Below are 26557 nucleotides of genomic sequence, written 5' to 3'. Positions count from 1 at the left end.
ATCTTTCATTCTCACTCCACAGTATAAATATTTCCCACTTTCTCTGTCTGTTAGCTTTGACAAAGAGTCATCGGACTCAAAACGTTCGCTCTTTTCTCTCCCTACAGATGCTGCCAGACCTGCTGAGATTTTCTAGCATTTTCTCTTTGGTTTCAGATTCCAGCATCCGCAGTAATTTGCTTACATCCAGTGTAAACTCACAAGTGGCTTCACATTGTGAATGCTTATTCAAGGGGAAACATTCTATCCATGGTCATTTACATTTTTAAAACTTCCTGGAGGAATCTTTCGCCATCCATACATTCTTTGCCTGTTTGGAAATCAGGAAAGGTCACGTGGACCTCAGCGGCCCCCTTGGGCATCATTTCAACTACTTTTTAAGTTTCATTTCAAATAATTCACATTAACATACCAAATGGGAACCCCAATTTTTTTTTAATTTTGTAAACCTGTGAGGAAAGAATACTTCACCCCCGGAGTGACGACACTGGCCAATAGGTATATTTATGTTAAAACAAACTTTAATTTAAACACAGAATTAACCACATTAACATCAAAGAAAATAACTTTACAATTAACAATTAAACATGATGTGGAGATGCCGGCGTTGGACTGGGGTGAGCACAGTACGAAGTCTTACAACACCAGGTTAAAGTCCAACAGGTTTGTTTCGATGTCACTAGCTTTCGGAGCGCTGCTCCTTCCTCAGGTGAATGAAGAGGTATGCTGAAGAGGAACAATTAAACAGTTCTTAAACACAACTATCAATTAAACAGTTCTTAAACCCAAGGAAAAACTTAAACGTATCATCTATTCCTGCTGCTAACTCCAAGTAAGCAACCCAATACTGTTCAAATGCAACTTACCAATAAAATTAACAAAACAGGTATTTGCTCAGCTGCGTAGAGACTTTGTAGAGAGTTTCTTTCAAGAGCAGGAAAACTGCTGTTCAACTTAAAATCATTCTGTGTTTTCAGACACAATTCCCAAGGCAAACTGCAAAATTACAGTAAGACCTGGCTCTTCCCAATAATGACATCATCTGTATCTCACCAAGACGTCACATGACCTGCTTAGCTAGGACAAATGACGCCTCTCCTAAATTATCTACTCTCCAGTGAATCTTTAGCAATTACAACAATATCCCTTTAATGCTTTATCTGTGACCAATAAGTAGTTGGAATTAACCATGACCACCTTTTATGACTCCTTAATTACAGCTTTAACATAAACACAGTCTGGATACCTTAACCTAGGTTCTTTAATAATATTGCTGCAACAAATATAAACCTTAACCCAGGCTTTTAACAACATTACTGCCACAAATAGAAAATAACAATTTCAAATCCATCACTCTGAAACCTGCATCTTGGGAGATAGGAATGTGTATCATACCGGGCATGGAAACCTTGGTACAAATTCTTTTAACAGGAGCTGACAGAGTGCTGATGTTCCTTCCTGATCTCTCCCTCTCAAGGTCTCGCTGTATTAGTTGCCACAGCCTGGTATGGAAACAATATTGCCCAGGAGTTCTACAATCCCTTTACACCAACCAACAGCAGGTAAGCTGTGCATCTAGAAGCTAATGAAGAAAGGGAAAGCTCCCGATTATATACCCACGAACACAACTTCAGGATAACGAGAACAAATTACGGCATTTTGAATGGTGGTCACGGTGATGTGAAGAATCACGGCAGCCAATCTGAACACGGCATTCATACCGGATGTTTTTTTTGGTGGGGTTGTTGTTGTTGCAACTCCCCTACTCTGTCAAAGATTTAAGGGCTTTGGGGTGACACAGTGGTTAGCTCAGCTGCCTCACAGCTCCAGGGACTCGGGTTCAAATCCGGCCTCTGGTGACTCTCTGTGTGCTGTTTGCACGTTTTCCCCGTGTGTGCGTGGGTTTCCTCCGGGTGCTCCGGTTTCCTCCCACAGTCTAAAGACGTGCAGGTTAGGTGGATTGTCCAGGGATGGACAGGAAAGGTTCTGGGGTTGTGGGGATGCAGTGGTGTAGGCATGGGTAGAGTGCACCTTCAAAGGCTCGGTGCAGACTCGATGGGCCAAATGGCCCCCTGCACTGTAGGGATTCTCTGATTCTATATTTACCAGAGCGGGCAGACCTTAGTTTAAGACAGCAACCCCCACACTGCAGCACTCCCTCAGTATTGACTCTGACAGTGTGGCACTCCCTCAGTATTGACTCTGACAGTGTGGCACTCCCTCAGTATTGACTCTGACAGTGTGGCACTCCCTCAGTATTGACTCTGACAGTGTGGCACTCCCTCAGCACTGACCCTCTGACAGTGCAGCACTCCCTCAGTACTGACCCTCTCACAGTGCAGCACTCCCTCAGTACTGACCCTCTGACAGTACAGCACTCCCTCAGTACTGACCCTCTGACAGTACAGCACTCCCTCAGTACTGACCCTCTGACAGTACAGCACTCCCTCAGTACTGACCCTCTGACAGTGCAGCACTCCCTCAGTACTGACCCTCTGACAGTGCAGCACTCCCTCAGTACTGACCCTCTGACAGTGCAGCACTCCCTCAGTACTGACTATCTGACAGTGCAGCGCTCCCTCAGTACTGACCCTCTGACAGTGCGGCACTCCCTCAGTACTGACCCTCTGACAGTGCAGCACTCACTCAGTACTGACCCTCTGACAGTGCAGCACTCCCTCAGTACTGACCCTCTGACAGTGCAGCACTCCCTCAGTACTGACCCTCTCACAGTGCAGCATTCCCTCAGTACTGACCCTCTGTCAGTGTGGCACTTCCTCAGTACTGACCATCTGACACTGCGGCACTCCCTCAGTACTGACCCTCTGACAGTGCAGCACTCCCTCAGTACTGACCCTCTGACACTGCGGCACTTCCTCAGTACTGACCCTCTGACAGTGTAGCACACTCTCAGTGACCCTCTGACAGTGCAGCACTCCTTCAGTACTGACCCTCTGACAGTGCGGCACTCCCTCAGTACAGATCCTCTAACAATGCAGCACCCCCACAGTACTGACCCTCTGACAGTGCAGCACTCCCTCAGTACTGACCCTCTGACAGTGCGGCACTCCCTCAGTATTGACCCTCTGACAGTGCGGCACTCCCTCAGTACTAACCCTCTGACAGTGTGGCACTCCCTCAGTACTGACCCTCTGACAGTGCAGCACTCCCTCAGTACTGGCCCTCTGACAGTGCAGCACTCCCTCAGTACTGACCCTCTGACACTGCGGCACTCCCTCAGTACTGACCCTCTGACAGTGCAGCACTCCCTCAGTACTGACCCTCTGACACTGCGGCACTTCCTCAGTACTGACCCTCTGACAGTGTAGCACACTCTCAGTGACCCTCTGACAGTGCAGCACTCCTTCAGTACTGACCCTCTGACAGTGCGGCACTCCCTCAGTACAGATCCTCTAACAATGCAGCACCCCCACAGTACTGACCCTCTGACAGTGCAGCACTCCCTCAGTACTGACCCTCTGACAGTGCGGCACTCCCTCAGTATTGACCCTCTGACAGTGCGGCACTCCCTCAGTACTAACCCTCTGACAGTGTGGCACTCCCTCAGTACTGACCCTCTGACAGTGCAGCACTCCCTCAGTACTGGCCCTCTGACAGTGCAGCACTCCCTCAGTACTGACCCTCTGACAATGCAGCACTCCCTCTGTACTGACCCACTTACAGTGCAGCGCTCCCTCAGTACTGACCCTCTGACAGTGCGGCACTCCCTCAGTACTGACCCTCTGACAGTGCAGCACACCCTCAGTACTGACCCTCGGACAGTGCGGCACTCCCTCAGCACTGACCCTCTGACAGTGCGGCGCTCCTTCAGTACTGACCCTCTGACAGGGCGGCACTCCCTCAGCACTGACCCTCTGACAGTGCAGCACTCACTCAGTACTGACCCTCTGACAGTGCGGCACTCCCTCAGTACTGACCCTCTGACAGTGCGGCACTCCCTCACTACTGACCCTCTGACAGTGCAGCGCTCCCTCAGTACTGACCCTCTGACAGTGCGGCACTCCCTCAGTACTGACCCTCTGACAGTGCGGCACTCCCTCAGTACTGACCCTCTGACAGTACAGCACCCCCTCATTACTGACCCTGTGACAGAGCGGCACTCCTTCAGTACTGACCCTCTGACAGTGCGGCACTCCCTCAGTACAGACCCTCTAACAATGCAGCACCCCCACAGTACTGACCCTCAGACAGTGCAGCACTCCCTCAGTATTGGCCCTCTGACAGTGCGGCACTCCCTCAGTACTAACCCTCTGACAGTGCGGCACTCCCTCAGTACTAACCCTCTGACAGTGCGGCACTCCCTCAGTACTAACCCTCTGACAGTGCAGCACTCCCTCAGTACTGGCCCTCTGACAGTGCAGCACTCCCTCAGTGCTGACCCTCTGACAATGCAGCACTCCCTTTGTACTGACCCTCTTACAGTGCAGCTCTCCCTCAGTACTGACCCTCTGACAGTGCGGCATTCCCTCAGTACTGACCCTCTGACAATGCGGCATTCCCTCAGTACTGACCCTCTGACAGTGCGGCACTCGCTCAGTACTGACCCTCTGACAGTGCAGTACTCCCTCAGTCCTGACCCTCTGACAGTGCAACACTCCCTCAGTACTGACCCTCTGACAGTACGGCACTCCCTCAGCACTTACTCTCTGTCAGTGCCGCACTCCCTCAGTACTGACCCTCTAACAGTGCAGCACTCCCTCAGTACTGACCCTCTGACAATGCGGCAGTCCCTCAGTACTGACCCTCTGACAATGCGGCTCTCCCTTAGTACTGACCCTCTGACAGTGCGGCTCTCCCTTAGTACTGACCCTCTGACAGTGCAGCATTCCCTCAGTACTGAACCTCTGACAGTGCGGCAGTCCCTCAGTACTGACCCTCTGACAGTGCGACTCTCCCTTAGTACTGACCCTCTGACAGTGCAGCATTCCCTCAGTACTGACCCTCTGACAGTGCATCTCTCCCTCAGTACTGACCCTCTGACAGCGCAGCACTCCCTCCGTACTGACCCTCTGACAGTGCAGCATTCCCACAGTACTGACCCTCTGACAGTGCAGCACTCTCTCAGTACTTACCCTCTGACAGTGCAGCGCTCCCTCAGTACTGACCCTCTGACAGTGCCGCACTCCCTCAGTACTGACCCTCTGACAGTGCGGCACTCCCTCAGTACTGACCCTCTGACAGTGCGGCTCTCCCTTAGTACTGACCCTCTGACAGTGCAGCATTCTCTCAGTACTGACCCTCTGACAGTGCAGCACTCCCTCAGTACTGACCCTCTGACAGTGCAGCACTCCCTCAGTACTGACCCTCTGACAGTGCAGCATTCCCACAGTACTGACCCTCTGACAGTGCAGCACTCTCTCAGTACTTACCCTCTGACAGTGCAGCGCTCCCTCAGTACTGACCCTCTGACAGTGCAGCACTCCCTCAGTACTGACCCTCAGACAGTGCAGCACTCCCTCAGTACTGACCCTCTGACAGTGCCGCACTCCCTCAGTACTGACCCTCTGACAGTGCAGTACTCTCTCAGTACTTACCCTCTGACAGTGCAGCGCTCCCTCAGTACTGACCCTCTGACAGTGCAGCACTCCTTCAGTACTGACCCTCTGACAGTGCAGCACTCCCTCAGTACTGACCCTCTGACAGTGCAGCACTCTTTCAGTACTGACCCTCTGACAGTGCGGCACTCTCTCAGTACTGACCCTCTGACAGGGCGGCACTCCCTCAGTACTGTCCCTCTGACAAGGCGGCACTTTCTCAGTACTGACCCTCTGACAGTGCGGCACTCTCTCAGTACTTACCCTCTGACAGTGCGGCACTCCCTCAGTACTGACCCTCTGACACTGCAGCACTCCCTCAGTACTGACCCTCTGACAGTGCAGCACTCCCTCAGTACTGGCCCTCTGACAGTGCGGCAGTCCCTCAGTACTGACCCTCTGACAGTGCGGCACTCCCTCAGCACTGACCCTCTGAGAGTGCGGCACTCCCTCAGTACTGACCCTCTGACAGTGCGGCTCTCCCTCAGTACTGACTCTCTGACAGTGCAGCATCCCCTCAGTACTGACCCTCTGACAGTGCAGCACTCCCTCAGTACTGACCCTCTGACAGTGCAGCACTCCCTCCATACTGACCCTCTGACAGTGCAGCATTCCCACAGTACTGACCCTCTGACAGTGCAGCACTCTCTCAGTACATACCCTCTGACAGTACAGCGCTCCCTCAGTACTGACCCTCTGACAGTGCAGCACTCCCTCAATACTGACCCTCTGACAGTGCAGTACTCTCTCAGTACTTACCCTCTGACAGTGCAGCTCTCCCTCAGTACTGACCCTGTGACAGTGCAGCACTCCCTCAGTACTGACACTCTAACAGGGCGGCACTCCCTCAGTACTGACTCTCTGACAGGGCGGCACTCCCTCAGTACTGACCCTCTGACAGTGCGGCACTCTCTCAGTACTTACCCTCTGACAGGGCGGCACTCCCTCAGTACTGTAGAGGAATGACAGCCTACATAATGTGCTGAAGTCTCTGAATTGAACACACAAATGTCTGACCCAGGGTGAGTGTTAATTGCTGAGTCACAGCTCACTCCCACCTGACTGATTTCATTGTGATTCAGTTGGTTCCAGTTAAAATGGAACACTGTAAGAAGTCTTACAACACCAGGTTAAAGTCCAACAGGTTTGTTTTGAATCACTAGCTTTCGGAGCACTGCTCCTTCCTCAGGTAAATGAAGAGCTGGGTTCCTGAAACATTTCTATCGACAAAGTCAATGATGCAAGACGATACTTTGAATGCGAGTCTTTGCAGGTAATTAAGTCTTTACAGGTCTAGATGGTGCAATTGGAGAGAGGGATAATCCCAGGTTAAAGTGGTGTGAATTGCCTCAATCATGGACTGTTTGTAGGATTTCGCAAGCCCAGGCCACATGGTGGGCGGTGAATGTTACACCCCCCCAAAGTCAGCAAACTCCGCTCAGGGGTCACTGAACGCCCCCAAATCCCCCCACCCACCAACAATCACGTAAACCAGCCTCCCATCCATCTACTCTGTGTACAGTTCCCGCTGCCTCAGAAAGGCAGCCAGCATAATTAAGGACCCCACGCACCTGGACATATTCCCTTCCACCTTCTTCCGTCAGGAAAAAGATACCAAAGTTTGAGGTCACGTACCAACCGACTCAAGAACAGCTTCTTCTCTCCTGCTATCAGACTTTTGAATGGACCTACCTCGTATTAAGTTGATCTTTTCTCTACACCTTGCTATAACTGTAACATTATATTCTGCAGTCTCTCCTTCCTTCCCTATGTACGGTGTGTATTGTTTGTACAGCATGCAAGAAACAATACTTTTCACTGTATACTAAAACATGTGACAATAATAAATCAAATCAAATCAATGCCAGCCCCCGCAGTCATGGATATTAACACCGCCTAAAGTCAGCAAACTCTGCTCAGAAGTTACTGAGGGTCCCCCTCAGTTCCGGCCCCACATCCCCCACTTTCAGGAACCTCCCATTCACCCCCAAACCTTTATGCTGCCCCCTTAATATCCCCCCTTCACCTCCCATCCTTCATACCCCTCTTCAACCCCCGTTGTGCATTGCACCCCACAGGCCCTGACCTTGACAGTGCCAATCTGGCGCCTGGCACTGTCAGCATGGCACTCGGGCAGTGCCCAAGGATTCACAGTGCCAATCGGGCACCATGGCTGTGCCCTGGCACCCTGACAGTGCCAACCTGACCGTGCCAACCTTGCACTGCCAGGGTGCCTGGGTGCCAGGGGAGTGCCAAGGACCTGCCCTGCCTTGTCCCTGACCACTTGGGGGCTCCAACAGCCTCTGAGACCTCCAGGAGAGACCATCAACCAGGTGAGGCCTCGCCGGTGTGGCCGATGGCTCTCGGGAACCGGATGAAGCAGCCTCAAATAGGCCACGCATATCAAAATTATCATAGAATTTACAGTGCCGAAGGAGGCCATTCGGCCCATCGAGTCTGCACCGGCTCTTGGAAAGAGCAACCTACCCAAGGTCAACACCTCCACCCTATCCCAGTAACCCCACCCAACACTAAGGGCAATTTTGGACACTAAGGGCAATTTATCATGGCCAATCCACCTAACCTGCACATCTTTGGACTGTGGGAGGAAACCGGAGCACCCGGAGGAAACCCACGCAGACACGGGGAGGATGTGCAAACTCCGCACAGACAGTGACCCAAGCCGGAATCAAACCTGGGACCCTGGAGCTGTGAAGCAATTGTGCTATGCACAATGCTACCATGCTGCCCCAAATGAGCCATATTTAAAGAGTGTGGTTTTGTGCCTGGTGTGAAGCCCGATTTGGGCCTTCCCTGCGAAGCTCCCGATGTGCCCAGATTGGTGCCAGGCGCAACGCGGTGGGAAAATCATGCCCATAGTTTGAAGCAGACAACAGCAGGAACTGGATTCCCATTTCTACTCTGGCTCCTCTCCGGTGATATTTTGGCAGCAATGCCAGTAACACTCTCTTTCGGAACAATGGGGAAAACGCGTCAGCAACAACTCTCCCTCCTAATCACCATCCCGTGAGCAAAGAGACAGTCAGCTTCCACTGTACACAAATTGTAAGAATGTTCTAGAAAAGCCAGGTTCCCCACGATCAAGTGTTGCAGAACACTCGGGGTACAGGACTAGGCGCTGAATAAAGCTTTTGTCTGCCACAGTAAATGCCCATTGGAGAGAGGGTTTTGCCTCGGGCTCTCCCACCAAAGTCCACGGAGCGATTGGGAACTGTGCAGAACCCTTGGGCTGTGTCTTTGTCATGGAGGTAATATTGTATCGTGAAGCACCTCAGGGTGCGATGTGCTGTATGGAAAGAAATTGACCTGGGTTTTACTTTGGGTCATCTCACATTTAAAATGTAACTTCTCAAACTCTTGTGTTTAATGTACATTTTTGGGGGCGTTAGTTCCTGCCACAGTCTTGAATCAGGCATCGCAGTCGGGGTAACCAGCAAATCATTGGCCTGTTCCCTCAAAAGCTAATCATCCATAAGAAGCACAGATTGTTAACCAGTGTGTATATTAGATACCTGTATTAATACCTTTCACTGTTATTAGTTTGTGGGATGAGGGTGTCGCTGGCTCGGCCAGTATTTGTTGCCCGTCCCTAATGGCTGGTTTAGGGGCTGGTTTAGCACAGGGCTAAATCGCTGGCTTTGAAAGCAGACCAAAGCAGGCCAGCAGCACGGTTCAATTCCCGTACCAGCCTCCCCAAACAGGCGCCGGAATGTGGCGACTAGGGGCTTTTCACAGGAACTTCATTTGAAGCCTACTTGTGACAATAAGCGAATTTCATTTCATTTTTCATTATCTATTGAGAAGGTGGTGGTGAGCTGCCTTCTTGAACTGCTGCAGTCCCGGAAGTGTAGATACATCCTACATGTGCTGTTAGGGAGGGAGTTACAGGACGTTGCCCCAGCAACAATCAAGGAACAGCGATATATTTCCAAGTTGAGGTGGTGAGTGCCTTGGAGGGGAGTCTCCAGGCGGTGGGGTTCCCAGGCATCTGCTGCTCTTGTCCTTCTAGATGGTAGTGGTCGTGGGTTTGAAAGGTGCTGCCTCAGGAGTTTTAGTGAAAGAGTCAAACCATCACCCTTTGACATTCAATGGCATTGCCATCACTGAATTCCCCAGATCAACATCCGGGGGTTAACACTGACCAGAACCCGAACTGGACCACCCATGTAAATATTGTGGATACCAGGGCAGGTCCGAGGATAGGAATCCTGGAGCAAGTAACTCACTCCTGACCCCCAAAGCCTGTCCACCATCTACGAGGCACAAGTCAGGAGTGCAATGGAATACTCTCCACTTGCCTGGATGAGCACCAACAACACTCAAGAAGCTCAACACCATCCAGGACAAAGCAGCCCCGCTTGATTGGCACCCATTCCAGAAACACTGACGCACACTCGCAGCCGTGTGTACCATCCACAAGATTCACTGCAGTAACTCACCCAGGTTCCTTAGACAGCACCTTCCAAACCCAAGACCTCTGCCATCTAGAAGGACAAGAGCAGCAGATACCTGGGAACCCCACCTCCTGGAGGTTCCCCTCCAAGTCACTCACAAGCCTGACTTGGAAATATATCAATCAATTTCATCCTCTGTGTCAAAGCGTCTGACCTCAAGGCCGTTTTGGTCTTTGGATTACGTGTCTTTTGGCGCGATTCTCTCAAAAGAGAACAATGTCCCCTCTCGAGCCGGCTGAGACGCGTGTTTCCTGGTGCTCGCAGTGCCCAGGAAAATGGCATACACGAACATGGCGATTCAGCGCGACTCGCATTGAGTAAGGAGCCTGAATGGGGAATGCGTGGCCACGGCCGCACATAGACCCATTTTGTACAGTGGGGAGCTCCACTCGTCACGATCTCTGAAACGATCCCTGACCTCCCCCTCAGCCCAAATGCACTATGGGAGGGTTCCCGCACAACCCCACCCCGCATCCCCCCCCCCCCCCAACGCCCATGCCAGACACCCTGTCCGATCGTGCACCCCAAGAAATGCCAGCTTGGTACCTTGGCAGTGCCAACCTGGCAGTGCCTATGCCAGTAGTCAGTGCCACCTGAGCACTTGGCAGTGCCAGGCTGGCACCGAGGTGGCACTCCTCCCCCCCCCCCCCCCCATGCACAAAGGCACCCATTGCCCCACCCCCTGCTCCCTTCCAACCCTTTTAAAAACATTTCAAAAGGTCTTTCTTGTCCCTGCCCCAGTGCCCACCCCAGCTGGAGTCTGGCATGGAGAATATGTCAATTGAGGCCAATTTCTTGTCAACAAACTCAACCGATCCTTGATCAGACATTTAAATTTGACGTTGGGCTGCCCATTCCAGCACCTGCCCAGCTATCGTGCCATGGGGGGTGGACTCAGGACTGGACGGGAAGGTGGTGGGCGGGCACCTGTCCTATTTTACCCAGAGCATGCCCGTGGGGAACACACAAAATCCAAACCCGTTAATTCAGCTCCTGTCTGCGCTGACGCTGCCTGACCGGCTGAGTGTTTTCCCTGTTGCTATTTGAGATTTCAGTGTGATGTTTCGGTGACCGCTGGGTTTCGGGGGTTGGGTCTGATTGGTTAAGTGTTCCTCATCAGAGGAATGTGCCCTACATTTGACCTGGATACGTCTGTGCGATTTCTCCACTTCACAAAGCAAAATGCTGGTGTTGTGCGGTTTCGAAACTGGAGGATGTGTTCCTGTGAAGAGGGTTGTTAACTTGTTCTCCACGGGTGGGCGATTGGGAGGTTCATGGCACTGGTTTGAAACAGGGGATAAACTATTGAAATAGGCGCAAATGCTCCTGTGCCGGTGAACCAGAGCTGAAACACGCAGTTTAAATCTGATGTCTCAGTAAAATGTGAACTTTCTCCCTCAGTTTTGGTGCGTTTGTGTGAAAACTAAGCGGACATTTTTCAGTCGGACTTGCCCAAACTGGCAGGTTAATCTGCGAGACAGAAAACAAGGAAACATTCTTTGAAGAAGTGAATGTGTTTTTTAAAATCTGTGTTTGCAAATATGCGTGGGAGATGAGAGAGAGAGAGCCAAAATTAACTGTGCCGAGTTTATTTTAATGAATCCCAAAATATTACATTGCGAGCTGTGATGATATCGGGATCATATCTGCTGTTATTATTCTTCCTGTTCAAACAATTTGTGCCAGTCTTTCATAATTCTTTCCCTTCCTCCGCCTTCAGAGACTCGTTAATTCCGTGCGAAAACGCTTCCATATCTCCGATGCTTCCCTTTTCCAATCACCTTTAATCTTTGCCCTCTCCTTGATCCTTTCACAAGCAGGAACAGTTTCTCCTGTCGACTCTGTCCTCACCCCTCATGATTTTGCACATCTCGGTCAAATCTCCGCTCAACCTTCTCTCCAAGGAAAACAGTCCTAACTTCTCCAATCCATCCCTGGATCTGAAGTCTCTGCAGTCATTCTCGTCAACCTTGCCCGAATCTAACATTAAAAAGGGATTCTTCCCGGGTTCGTCGTTATTCACGTGAACATAAGAATGAGGAGCGGGAATAGGCGAGTTGGCCCCTCCAGCACTCCATCCCTCAATAAGGTTACACCTGGTCTGACTGTAGCCTTTACTCTACTTCCTGCCCAACCACTCCCCCCACAAACTTTAATCATCTTGTAGATCAGAAATCTGCCTAATTCAGCCTGGAATATATTCAATGATCCTCAGGGAAGCTGTTCTGCCTCGTTTCAAATGGGGGAACCTGTGATTTGAAACTGTGCCTCCTGGTTTTAGAGTCCCCCATTCAAGGAAATTCAGTATCTCCCTTGTTCAATCCCCTCGGAATCTTGGCCAGGATTCTCCCTTCCCCACGCCGGCGGGAAAACCGGCGGCAACCACTCCGGCATCAACAGCCCCCGAAATTGCAGAATTCTCCACATTCTCAGGGGCTAGGTGTACGCCGAAGGGCCGGCGCGATCTCGCGAATGCGAGGAACAGCCAGTGTGATTCCGCGCACGCGCAGACCGGCCGGCGTATTTTGGCGCCTGCGCGGGGGGGGGGGTTCTCTTCTCTGCGCCGGCCACGGCAGAGCCCTACAGGGGCTGGCACGGAAGAAAGAAGTGTCCCCACGGAACAAGCCCGTCCGCAGATCGGTGGGCCCCGATCGCGGGCCAGGTCACCGTGTGGGACCCCCGGGGTCGGTGCCCCCGCGCCCCCCTATGGACCGCCTCCGCCGATTTACCTGCCAGGTCCCGCCGGTGCCTAAGTTCAGTGATTCGAGCCAGCGGGGCTGGCCAAAAACGGCCGGCCGATCGGCCCATCGGGGTCCGGAGAGTCGCCGGGGGGGGGGCCGCTACCAACAGCCCCCGACTGGCGTGGCGGGAATCCCGCACCGCCCGAAAAACGGCAGCAGAGAATACGGGATCTGGCGTCGGGGCGGGATTCGTGCCGCCCCCCCCCACCCCCACCCCCCCCCCCCCCCCCGTGGATTCTCCGACCTGGCGGGCGGTTGGAGAATCCCGCCCCTTATGTTTCAATAAGATCATACCTCATTATTCTCAAATCCAATTAGTACAGAGTACAGACCCAACCTGATCAACATGTCCTCAGCAAACAAGCCTTTCACCCCAGGAAGAAGATTTTGTCTACTTGTCTAAACTACTGTACTTCCATGATGTGGAGATGCTGGCGTTGGACTGGGGTAAGCACAGTAAGAAGTCTTACAACACCAGGTTAAAGTCCAATTCACCTGAGGAAGGAGCAGCGCTCCGAAAGCTAGTGATTTGAAACAAACCTGTTGGACTTTAACCTGGTGTTGTCAGACTTCTTACTGTATTTCCAGCACAGTAAGGTCTGACAACTCCTCCTCCACAATAGTCCTCAATACCGGGGCCCTGCAAGGCTGTGTACTTAGCCCCCTACTCTACTCCCTGTACACACACGACTGCGTGGCAAAATTTGTTTCCAACTCCATCTACAAGTTTGCTGACGACACGACCATAATGGGCCGGATCTCGAATAACGACAAGTCAGAATACAGGCGGGAGATAGAGAACCTAGTGGAGTGGTGTAGCGACAACAATCTCTCCCTCAATGCCTAGCAAAACTATAGAGCTGGTCATTGACTTCAGGAAGCAAAGTACTGTACCCACCCCTGTCAGCATCAATGGGGCCGAGGTGGAGATGGTTAGAAATTTCAAATTCCTAGGGGTACACATCTCCAAAAATCTGTCATGGTCCACCCACGTGGACGCTACCACCAAGAAAGCACAACAGCGCCTATACTTCCTCAGGAAACTAAGGAAATCCGGCATGTCCACATTAACTCACCAACTTTTACTGATGCGCCATAGAAAGCATCCTATCGGGCTGCATCACAGCCTGGTATGGCAACTGCTCGGCCCAGGACCACAAGAAACTTCAGAGAGTCGTGAACACCGCCCAGTCCATCACACGAACCTGCCTCCCATCCATTGACTCCATCTACACCTCCTGCTGCCTGGGGAAAGCGAGCAGCATAATCAAAGACCCCTCCCACCCGGCTTACTCACTCTTCCAACTTCTTCCATCGGGCAGGAGATACAGAAGTCTGAGAACACGCACGAACAGACTCAAAAACAGCTTCTTCCCCGCCGTCACCAGACTCCTAAATGACCCTCTTATGGACTGCCCTCATTAATACTAGGTCCGACACTGCTAAGCTTCCACCCCATATTTATCGGACACAGGTTGGAATTTTCCTTCCATTATGTCTCTTTATTAGACAATTGAATGTGTTTGATGCTGGACTGGAAGATTGGAATCAATACACACAGAGGATGCATTACTTTTTCCAGGCAAGCAATATCACGGAGAATGACCCCCAGGTAGTCATTTCTGCTCACTGCCTGTGGCACGCACACGTTCGGAGTGATACGGAGCCTTACCATCCCAGCGTCCCCAGACACTAGAACTTTTGATGAGCTTGTGGCAATAGTGGGGCAACATTTTAATCCAACCACGTCAGTAATAGTACAGCAGTACCGGTTTGATACTGCTGAAAGAACCCCAGGTGAGTCCATCAGCAAGTTTTTATCGAGATTACGAAAAATTACAGAACTCTGTGAATATGGGACGGCCTTGGCTGAAATGATACGTGGCCGCTTGGTTTGCGGCATAAACAATGCGGTCTTACAGACGAAGGTGCTGGCCGAACCTTCTCTAGCGTCTGACTGCATTCGGATGGGAGTTTGCATCACCTGCAGCTGCAGTGGGGGAACATTCTTCAGACAAATTCTGGTGGTTAGGAAAATATCCCAAAGTTTTCCAACCCAGCTTGGGGATGTTAAAAAGGGCCATAGCTCGGCCCAGAAGCCCCAACACGATATTTCTGGCCACACCAACGTTCCCTAAGCATTGCTCAATAAGGTGGAGACTGAACTTTGAACCCTTGTGGATCATTAAGCCCGTCAGGTTCGGGGATTCAGCAGCCCATAACTCACCCATACGCATTCCAACCATCACAGCTTCCACAGATCGGTTTTCCTGGAAGTGAACCCTCGGAAGGCGACGGGTCCAGACGGGATCCCTGGTCGAGCACTCAGAGCCTGTGCGGACCAGCTGGCAGATGTATTCGCAGACATCTAACCTGTCCTGACTCCGCTCCGAGGTCCCCACCTACTTCAAAAAGACCACCATCATACCAGTGGCATAGAAGAACCAGGCAACGTGCCTCAATGACTACCATCCGGTGGCCCTGACTTCAGTCGTAATGAAGTGCTTCGAGAGGTTGGTCATGAAGCGCATCACCTCCATACTCCCAGAACGCCTTGATCCACTGCAATTCGCATACCGCTGCAACCGGTCCACATCAGACACCATTTCCCTGGCCCTACACTCATCCCTGGAGCATCTCGAAAACAAGGACTCCTACATTAGACTCCTATTTATTGACTACAGCTCCGCCTTCAACACCATAATTCCAGCCAAACTCGTATCAAAGCTCCAAAACCTAGGACTTGGCTCCTCCCTCTGCAACTGGATCCTCGACTTTCTGACCCACAGACCACAATCAGTAAGAATAAACAACAACACCTCCTCCACAATAGTCCTCAATACCGGGGCCCCGCAAGGCTGCGTACTTAGCCCCCTACTCTACTCCCTGTACACACATGACTGCGTGGCAAAATTTAGTTCCAACTCCATCTACAAGTTTGCTGACGACACGACCATAGTGGGTCGGATCTCGAATAACAAGTCAGAATACTGGAGGGAGATTGAGAACCTAGTGGAATGGTGCAGCGACAACAATCTCTCCCTCAATGCCAGCAAATCTAAAGAGCTGGTAATTGACTTCAGAAAGCAAAGTACTGTACACACCCCTGTCAGCATCAATGGGGCCGAGGTGGAGATGGTTAGCAGTTTCAAATTCCTCGGGGTGCACATCTCCAAAAATCTGTCCTGGTCCACCCACATCGACGCTACCACCAAGAAAGCACAACAGCGCCTATACTTTTTCAGGAAACTAAGGAAATTCGGCATGTCCACATTAACACTTACCAACTTTTACAGATGCACCATAGAAAGCATCCTATCGGGCTGCATCACAGCCTGGTATGGCAACTGCTCAGCCCAGGACCGCAAGAAACTTCAGAGTCGTGAACACCGCCCAGTCCATCACACGAACCTGCCTCCCATCCATTGACTCCATCTACACCTCACGCTGCCTGGGGAAAGCGGGCAGCATAATCAAAGACCCCTCCCACCCGGCTTACTCACTCTTCCAACTTCTTCCATCGGGCAGGAGATACAGAAGTCTGAGAACATGCACGAACAGATTCAAAAACAGCTTCTTCCCCACTGTTACCAGACTCCTAAATGACCCTCTTATGGACTGACCTCATTAACACTACACCCTGTATGCTTCAGCCAATGCCGGTGCTTATGTATTTACATTGTGCACCTTGTGTTGCCCTATTATGTATTTTCTTTTCATGTACTAAATAATCTTTTTGAGTTGCTCGCAGAAAAATACTTTTCACTGTACCTCAGTACACATGACAATAAACAAATCCAATCCAATCCTACGAGTATTCTTATCCACAGGCCGGGGACTCATATTGCGAATGCCAACTCACTGAACCAGTTGCCTTTATTGACTGGCCCCTTCATGACCATTAAGATGGCAATATAATCTTTATTATTGTCACAAGTAGGCTTACATTAACACTGCAATGAAGTTACTGTGAAAATCCCCTAGTCGCCACATTCCGGTGCCTGTTCGGGTACACTGAGGAGAATTCAGAATGTCCAATTCACCTAACAGCACGTCTTTCGGGACTTGTGGGAGGAAACCGGAGCACCCGGAGGAAACCCACGCAGACACGGGGAGAACGTGCAGACTCCGCACAGACAGTGACCCAAGCCGGGAATCGAACCCGGGACCCTGGCGCTGTGAAGCAACAGTGCTAACCACTGTGCTACCGTGCCGCCCATGGATGAATAAAAAAAAATTCAGCTCATTAATCCTGCTCGCTCATCAAATCATGCACGTACTACCTCTGACCCCGACCTCTGACTTCAACCTCTGAACTCTGGAGTTCTCCTGCACCCTGCAATTTTCTTCCCAACCCTTTAACTTCTATCTTTCCCCTGCCCTTCAATCATCTCATTGTCCATTCATTCACTTTCTTTTTTTTAAATGTATTTTATTACAAACATGTATCAAAGCAGGTACAGCCAATAAACACCCCGGGAAACATATTTCTCAGCAATCAACTATACAGTCTGTACAGATTCCACCGCCCCCCCCGCGGCGAACAGCTCCTCAAACACGGTCACAAACATCCCCCACCTTTTCTCAAACTCCCCTGCTGAGCCCCATAACTCATACTTTATCTTCTCCAACTGCAGGAAGTCGTACAGGTCACCCAACCATGCTGCTACTCCCGGTGGCGATGCCGACCGCCACTCCAGCATTCATTCACTTTCACCCTTTCTACCCAAGTCACTTGCCTGAATTCCCCTGCAGGATGTTAAAGGCCCTATCTTAGTGCTTGTAGAACTTACTCCTCTGATTGAAGTGAATATTGATCAAAATGCTGATGTGATGATGTCACTGAATAACACAAGTACTGTCATAGCTCGCAGCCTGGTCCAAAGGACTGAATAAAGTTCAAGATTTTGGGCAGAATCTATAAAACTAATTTAGAGCCTCACCATTTTGAAGTTGGGGACTGTTAAAAAATATTTTAAACTAAACTAAGAAATGCCATTTCCCATGCAGTCCCCAAAAATAAAGCAAATATTGATTAAGAATCAACATGGGAAATGACAAGTGTCTCTCGCCTCCCAGTCTCACATTGACCGATCTCTCTTGCCTTGCAGGTTTGAATTTGGTCAGGCCCTCTTCATAGGCTGGGCTGCTGCTGCCCTCACCCTCCTCGGTGGAGTCTTCCTTTGCTGCTCCTGGACCAAGGGTAATGGTGGACGCCAAGCCTACCCACGGTCACAATCTGCTCCATCTGCCGCAAAGAACTACGTGTGAGACCAACTGAACTGCTGCAAGGTCCCATTTGAACTATTCACTGGATGCATGTCTCGTCAAGTGAGGGATGCCGAGTATTACCCTTAATGACCATTCCTGCACTGATTGATGGGAAATGAAAGGGCTTTGGTTTGATTAAAGTTTCACTCTCTTTTACTTAGTGTTGCAATTTTAATGTCCGATAGTCTTAAATACTCCAATTTCCAGTTTCCTTATGTGAAGAACAGACAATAGAAGATATTTCCTGCAACATATAAAATATCTCCGTCAGTAGGAAGGGTTTTGGGGGCTTGTGTAGATTCTCTAATTATTTCTCAGGGTAAATTGGATATTGTACCAGGGCAGCATGCAACACTTTCACTCAAGTACTGCTGAAGACCTCAATTAAATAAGGCAGATGAGTGAGGTGAGACTCAATAGATTCACATAGCTCCTGATTGGGTACCTATCGGATCATATCTCACCATGAATCAGTACCCGAGTGGGAGAGAGATGAGTGGGTGAGGGTTTAGAACGAGTACATAGAACATAGAACATACAGTGCAGAAGGAGGCCATTCGGCCTATCGAGTATGCACCGACCCACTTAGGCCCTCACTTCCGCCCTATCTCTGTAACCCAATAACCCCTCCTAACCTTTTTGGTCACTGAGGGCAAATTATCATGGCCAATCCACCTAACCTGCACGTCTTTGGACTGTGGGAGGAAACGGGCGGACCCGGAGGAAACCCACGCACACACGGGGAGAACGTGCAGACTCCGCACAGACAGTAACCCAGCAGGGTATCGAACCTAGGACCCTGGCGTTGTGAAGTCACAGTGCTATCCACCTGTGCTAACGTGCTGCCCACTATAGTACTGATAGTAATGAGATTTGCTGCTGATCTTTGACTGGGAGACTTGAAGTCAGAATGAAAATTAAGGCGTGAGTAATAAAAGGGGAATGGCCGGCATTGAAAGCTGTTAGTTTCTGTTGAAGAAAAGCACAGGTCGAGAGAGAGTCAGCATCATTCTACATGGTTAAGTTGTCCAATATTAATGAAAGAAATGTTTTGCCATTTCTCGGCCTTGTGGAGTTAACGTTGAGAAGCAAAACTTTGATCTTTGAACATGTCATAACCATTGGCTCCTTACAGTCCGCACTTTCTGATGACATTTACAAACCTGTTAAGAGTTAACGAGCTGTCCACATTGGAGTTGTTCAATGGATTCATCTCCGAGTTACTTGTTTTGACTGCCTTCATCTACATTTGGATTGGTGTTTTAAAACCGTGTATTAGATTTGTTAAAGTTAATGTCCAATCTATATTTGCGCGGTGCAATGGTTGCACTGTTTAGACTGTGGCAAGTTTCAGGGTAGGAAAGTACCTCATGAATTGTTTATGAAATCCCCCACCTGTTCTGATTTGTTAGCTATGAATAAATAATTGGTATTAATCGGAGTAATATATCAGCATCTCATCAAATCCCAACTTGTCTAGGTTAGTGTTTTATTTCACCCCAAATACCAACAAGTCCATTGTTGGTTCAACAGTTGTTCATTTCCAACCATTGTTTTGTGTAGAATGTGCCGGATCAGTCCAGTGTGAGGAGCATTTCATCCAGTGATAAATCCTCATCAGTCTGGGCCCCAATCTTTGTTGTAGATCAATACAAAAACTGGCTTTACCTGGAATGGGCATTGAGTGGGGAGAATTGAGCCATTTGGGTGGATATGGCATTTTCCAGAGTAGGTGGAAAGTGATATTTTACCAACTCTCCTTCTGGGGTGTGAGTTCTGTTGGGTTGCGAACAACTTGAGTTCTCAAGTGGAATTCAAACCTCAGCCTGATTCGGAATAAATCCTGGAGTGTAAGTGGAGTTGTTGCCTCGGTGGCGAATGGGATGGTGCAGTGGGTCAGGTCACTGTCCTAATCTATATGAGTTCATTACAATGAGGGCAGCACGGTAGCACAGTGGTTAGCGCTGTTGCTTCACAGCTCCAGGGTCCAATGTTCAATTCCCGGCTTGGGTCACTGTCTGTGCGGAGTCTGCACATCCTCCTCGTGTGTGCATGGGTTTCCTCCGGGTGCTCTGGTTTCCTCCCACAGTCCAAAGATGTGCAGGTTAGGTGGATTGGCCGTGATAAATTGTTCCTTAGTGTCCAAAAAAGGTCAGAGGGGGTTACGGGGATTGGGTGGAGGTGTGGGCTTAGTTAGGGTGGTCTTTCCAGGGGCCGGTGCAGTTTTGATGGGCCGAATGGCCTCCTTCTGCACTGTAAATTCTATGCTATAATGAGAAGAGTCAGTGCATAGCCTCATCAAACCTTAATCTGACTCAAATCAAGTCTATTCTGCTTTCACTTTGTAGTAAATGGACTCTCGTGTGTACCTATTTGTTCAGGTTTCCTGCCATTGAACAAATTGTTTCAATGGGTCTAGACCAATCACAGGTGCTTGGCCGTGACTTCTTCAGTCACATTTACAAAATAGGAACACAAATATTTGTTTGTACACTCTTTAAGTATCTTCCCCTTCTCTGACCCCGCTGACGTGTGTTTCTCCAGCAGCGGGAAATTAGCCTGGCCCAGCAGAGAGTTAATCAGTCTCCAACAGAGTGCTTTGCCATTGCCGAAATGCTAAGTTTTCTGTTTAGTTCTGTGCTGAAAATATAGGAAATGGAGAACGTGCTTGTCCCAGTTGACGCCAATCTCAACAACTATCCGACAGTCCATGGCTCGTGTTTTACAAACTTCCCATGCTCAATATCCTTCCATATTGGTGGGTTGCCATGCGAAATTGCCCCTAAGTGTTCAAAGATGTGCAGGTAAGGTGGCGTTACCGGGCGAGGGTGGGGGACGGGGCCTAGGTAGGATGGTCTTCCAGAGGGTCAGTGCAGACTCGAAGGGCCGAATGGCCTCCTTCGGCACTGTAGGAATTCTATGTTCTTCAGTGCTTGCCGTCAGATTTTTGTTAAAGAATTGGTGTCTGAATTTTTCGGAGTGTATCCTTCCAAATAATTAGTACCCAGCTCTTTGTACCTTTAAAATTATTAGACCGAAATAAATTTTCATTGCTGGATATGAACGAAACCCCCTCCCCCATAGTGCAGCCCTCTCAGGGTCCAGACTTTCAACTGATTGTGATTGCGTTTTGTTTTAGACAAGTCCATATGCCCCTTTGAACCAGTTACTCGGCTGGGGGTTCTATGTATTGGGGTGTGTCTAGTTTCTAATCTTTCTCACAGGCCAAGAGTTTCCAGTTTTGTACATGGATTTTTATATATCTGTGTGTCTGCAGATGTGTTAAAGGAATTGCTTGTAGATTGACATTTTATACTGATCATACTCTATGGATTTTGCAATAAAAGGGGAATTGTTATTTTAAACTAATTCTTGTGTTTGATTCTTTGAAGGGTAAGGTTCTGGAAAGCCTTTCGTCACCCAGGCTTCTCACTCCTCTCAGGAGTAATCTCCACGGGCTAGCATCGCGTGTTGTTGCATGATTTCTTTAATCTAGTCAGCGTTGTGTATCTGACCTTCTACAATGGGCAGCCCAGGCCAAACGGCTGCTTCACTCTGATTCCGTTCCTGGAAAGGCCCGAGGCCTCCCCATCACCAGTGTTCAAATCAGTCACATTTCAGAACTGCTTACATTTATATCGTGCCCTTCACATCCCTGAATGCGTCTCAGCCAATGAGGTCGTTCTCCGAGCAGGCACTGTTGAAACGTTGGCCGCTGAGATGCAAAACAGGAAAATGGCGCAAACAACTATGAGATAAATGATCAGCTAATCTGTTTGTTTGTGATGTGTGCTGAGGGACGGATGTTGTCTGTGGCACCTGGGAAGGGCTTCCCCCACTCTTCAAATAGTGCCACGGGATCTTCCACACCCACTTGAGGGGTCAGACGGGGCCTCAGTTTAGTGTCTCGCCCAACATGTCTGACGGGGCAGCACTCCCCCAGCACTGCACTGGACGTTCGGATTAAGACTCTGGAGTGAGGTTTGCTGTGGCTGGCTTTGTCTCCCCGGAGCTGAAGCTTTGCCCAGAATTCCCTGGCGTTCATTGGCGGAGAGATTCTCTGGTTAGGCCAGGAACGCACCCCTACCCGTGGGTGTCCCGGTAGAGTGGCGACTTCAATGGAAATTCCCATTGACAGCGGCGGGAACTGAGAATGCAGCAAACAGCCGCCTCCTGCCACCCAGACACGCAGCTGGGAGGCCGGCGATTCAAGGTCGAATAGTCAAATCGCCCTGTCTTCGCTGGAATGTATTTTAATGTTCAAACAGAACTATAGGGAGACAGTAAGAAGTCTTACAACACCAGGTTAAAGTCCAACAGGTTTGTTTCAATGTCACTAGCTTTCGGAGCGCCGCTCCGAAAAGCAGCGCTCCGAAAGCTAGTGACATCGAAACAAACCTGTTGGACTTTAACCTGGTGTTGTAAGACTTCTTACTGTGCTCACCCCAGTCCAACGCCGGCATCTCCACATATAGGGAGACAGGCAGCAGAATTATTGCTAAAGTCTCAGAAACCGGAACACACGAGCACCAAAATATCTCCCTGTCATTTTCCTCCTTTAACACAGTAAATTCCAAAGGAAAGACACCTCCATCTTACTTTACCATCACATTTCAAAAGATCATGCTTCCTCATCAAGCTGAAACCAGAACTATTGACCTATAGATTTATGTAGTTGGATTAAAGTCTGTGACACAACAAAACCATTTAATTATTGCTTCAGTCAGGGCAGAGTTTCCGAGGATCAAAAGACCTCCGGAAGATTCATAGATTATCATAAAATTTACAGTGCAAAAGGAGGCCATTCGGCCCATCAAGTCTGCACCGGATCTTGGAAAGAGCACCCTACCCAAGTCCATACCTCTACCCTATCCCCATAACCCAGTAACCCCACCCAACACTAAGGGCAATTTTGGACACTAAGGGCAATTTATCATGGCCAATCCACCTAACCAGCACATCTTTGGACTGTAGGAGGAAACCGGAGCACCCGGAGGAAATCCACGCACACACGGGGAGGATGTGCAGACTCCGCACAGACAGTGACCCGAGCCGGATCAAACCTGGGACCCTGGAGCTGTGAAGCAATTGTGCAATCCACAATGCTACCGTGCTGCCCACTAAGCTTTTTTTTATTTGCATTAAACAAAACTATGTAAATACTGATTTCAGCACTTAACTGCCAGTCATTGTGCTCGGGGATGTTGAATATTAATCCCAGTCTCAGTTAACCAGTTAATGTTCTAGTTTGGTTCAGTTTGCAATGGTCTGACTGTCCTCTCTCCTTACCACTCCACTCGTAATGTCTTCCACTTCTCCATTCATGGGATAGTTACACCATAGAAGGAGGCCATTCAGCCCATCGCGCCTGTGTGGACTGCTAGTTCAGCCCCAAGTGTGACCAATCCAGGTGGCTTCGCTGACAGAAAGACAGAATTTGAACAGAGGCTTTCATGAGCTCATGACATCCCTTCAAAGATAATTAAATAATTCGGAGCTGTAGTCACAGTTGTAGGAAACACGCAGTAAGGTCCCAGAAGTTCTAAGCCGGGGTGGCATGGTGGCACAGTGGTTAGCACTGCAGCCTCACAGCACCAAGGACCCGGGTTCGATTCCGGCCTCGGGTCACTGTCTGTGTGGAGTCTGCACGTTCTCCCCGTGTGTGCGTGGGTTTCCTCCGGGTGCTCCGGTTTCCTCCCACAGTCCAACGATGTGCAGGTTAGGTGGATTGACCGTGATAAATTGCCCTTAGTGACCAAAAAGGTTAGGAGGGGTTATTGGGTGCAGAAATCCTGTGTATTAGAACTTGCAAAAGCCCAGACAGCACTGAAACTCACAGTGTGCGGCGTACTTTTGCGCCAACATCCGGGAAAACCATACTAAGGCGGGTGCGAAGTCTCCGGCCCATTAGGGGTTCTGCGGGAGCTACCCCAGTCACTGCATGGGGGGTGGTCCTGTATGTAAACAAAAAGCGAGCCAGTCTCGTGTCCATTGATCCGGAAGACTGCTTCTTTAGGCCTCTTTTGAATGTCTGCACTGCGCGCTCTGCCAACCCATTTGAAGCCGGGTGGTAAGGGGCAGTGCGGATATGGCGGATGCCGTTCATCTTCGTGAACCTCGCAAACTCCTCACTCGTGAATGGAGTGCCGTTATCCGTGACCAGCACCTCGGGGAGGCCATGCGTACTAAAAGTCAAACGCATCTTTTCAATTGTTGAGCAGGACGTTGTCCCCTGCATCTTATGCACCTCTAGCCATTTAGACTGGTCGTCAATTAATAGAAGAAACATGGATCCTTGAAAAGGGCCTACGAAATCTGCATGCAAGCGTGCCCAAGGCCGCCCTGGCCATTCCCAGTGATGTAGGGGCGCGGCCGGCGGAAGCTTCTGATGCTCCTGGCAAATGGAGCAGTTTTGGGCCACCTTCTCAATGTCGGTGTCAAGGCCTGGCCACCAGACATAACTCCGGGCCAACATTTTCATTTTGGTCACACCTGGATGCCCATTGTGCAAGTCTGTTACTATCAGCTCCTGGCCTTTTTCCGGGACAATCACACGTGTCCCCCACAAGAGGATGCCGTCTTCCACGCTGAATTCTGACAGCTTGGAGGAAAATGCCCGCAACTCGCCTGGGAGCTGTCTATGCTGCCCACCATACAGGACTATGTGCCGAACCTTTGACAGGACTCCGTCTGGGTCCACTCACAGATCTGTGATGCCGTGACAGGCAAGGTGTCCATAAGATTTAGGGTTGCAACCACCTCACCGGTCGTGGGGGTCGACATGGGGCCGGTTGATAAAGGCAATCGGCTCAGTGCGTCGGAATTTGCTATCTGCGTCCCTGGTTTGTGCTCCAGAGAATACTCGTATGCGGCAAGCAACAAAGCCCAGCGCTGGATCCGTGCGGAAGCAATGGGCGGTATTGGCTTATCCTCTCTGAAAAGTCCCAGCAGGGGCTTATGATCAGTCACGATAGTGAAATGGCGGCCGTACACGTACTGGTGGAAGCGTTTCACCGCAAAAACCACTGCCAGGCCCTCCTTCTCGATCTGCGCGTACTTTTTCTCCGCTGCAGTCAATGTGCGGGAGGCGAAAGCTATCGGTCGCTCGGCCCCGTTCTCCATCTTGTGGGACAGGACAGTCCCAATACCATACGGGGATGCATCACAGGTGACGAGCAAAGGCTTTCCAGGATCGTAGTGGGTTAGTAACCCAGACGGCGACAATTGTTACTTTACCCGCCGGAAAGCGGTTTCTTGCGGCTGACCCCAAACCCAGGTGTGATTTTTCTTTAGCAGCAGGTGCAAGGGGGCCAGCGTAGTTGCCAGATTGGGGAGGAACTTCCCGTAATAGTTTACGAGACCGAGAAAAGAACGAAGATGCGAAGTGTCAGTCGGGGCGGGGGCCTGTTGAATCGCACGCACCTTCTCTGCGACGGGGTGCAAACCTTCGCAGTCCACCCGATAACCTAGGTAGACTACTTCCTTTGCCTGAAATACGCACTTCGTGCGACGTAAACGGACTCCAGCCTCCGAAAAGCGTCTAAGGACAGCCTCCAGATTTTCCAAATGTTCCTGCTCCGACGTCCCTGTAATCAAAACATCATCTAAGTAGACAGTAACACGTGGTAAACCTTTCAAAATGCCCTCCATAACACGTTGAAAAATTGCGCAGGCAGAGGATACTCCAAAGGGCAACCGTGTATATTCATACAGGCCCCGGTGTGTATTAATCGTTACATAAGAACATAAGAACTAGGAGCAGGAGTAGGCCATCTGGCCCCTCGAGCCTGCTCCACCATTCAATGAGATCACGGCTGATCTTTTGTGGACTCAGCTCCACTTTCCGGCCCGAACACCATAACCCTTAATCCCTTTATTCTTCAAAAAACTACCTATCTTTATCTTAAAAACATTTAATGAAGGAGCCTCTACTGCTTCACTGGGCAAGGAATTCCATAGATTCACAACCCTTTGGGTGAAGAAGTTCCTCCTAAACTCAGTCCTAAATCTACTTCCCCTTATTTTGAGGCTATGCCCCCTAGTTCTGCTTTCACCCGCCAGTGGAAACAACCTGCCCGCATCTATCCTATCTATTCCCTTCATAATCTTATATGTTTCTATAGGATCCCCCCTCATCCTTCTAAATTCCAACAAGTACAGTCCCAGTCTACTCAACCTCTCCTCGTAATCTAACCCCTTCAGCTCTGGGATTAACCTAGTGAATCTCCTCTGCACACCCTCCAGTGCCAGTACGTCCTTTCTCAAGTAAGGAGACCAAAACTGAACACAATACTCCAGGTGTGGCCTCACTAACACCTTATACAATTGCAGCATAACCTCCCTAGTCTTAAACTCCATCCCTCTAGCAATGAAGGACAAAATTCCATTTGCCTTCTTAATCACCTGTTGCACCTGAAAACCAACTTTCTGCGACTCATGCACTAGCACACCCAGATCTCTCTGCACAGCAGCATGTTTTAATTTTTTATCATTTAAATAATAATCCCTTTTGCCA

At 50.0% G+C, this 26557-nt stretch overlaps 1 protein-coding gene across 1 annotated transcript in view; it reads left to right on the top strand.

Annotated features, from left to right (window-relative positions):
- The window catches only part of LOC140389493 (claudin-1-like), a 123299-nt gene extending 101892 nt beyond the window's left edge, over positions 1 to 21407 (top strand). The window contains 2 exon segments of the mRNA XM_072473642.1: positions 1478 to 1562; positions 17883 to 21407. Coding sequence (XP_072329743.1) covers positions 1478 to 1562; positions 17883 to 18042 — 245 coding nt within the window. The 3' untranslated portion in view covers positions 18043 to 21407.
- The last annotated feature ends 5150 nt before the right edge of the window (positions 21408 to 26557 follow it).

This window comes from Scyliorhinus torazame, chromosome 14 (genome assembly GCF_047496885.1).
Source record: "Scyliorhinus torazame isolate Kashiwa2021f chromosome 14, sScyTor2.1, whole genome shotgun sequence".
NCBI classification, from domain to species: domain Eukaryota; kingdom Metazoa; phylum Chordata; class Chondrichthyes; order Carcharhiniformes; family Scyliorhinidae; genus Scyliorhinus; species Scyliorhinus torazame.
Note: the sequence above shows the minus strand (reverse complement) of the source record. Positions and strands in the feature narration are given on the sequence as shown.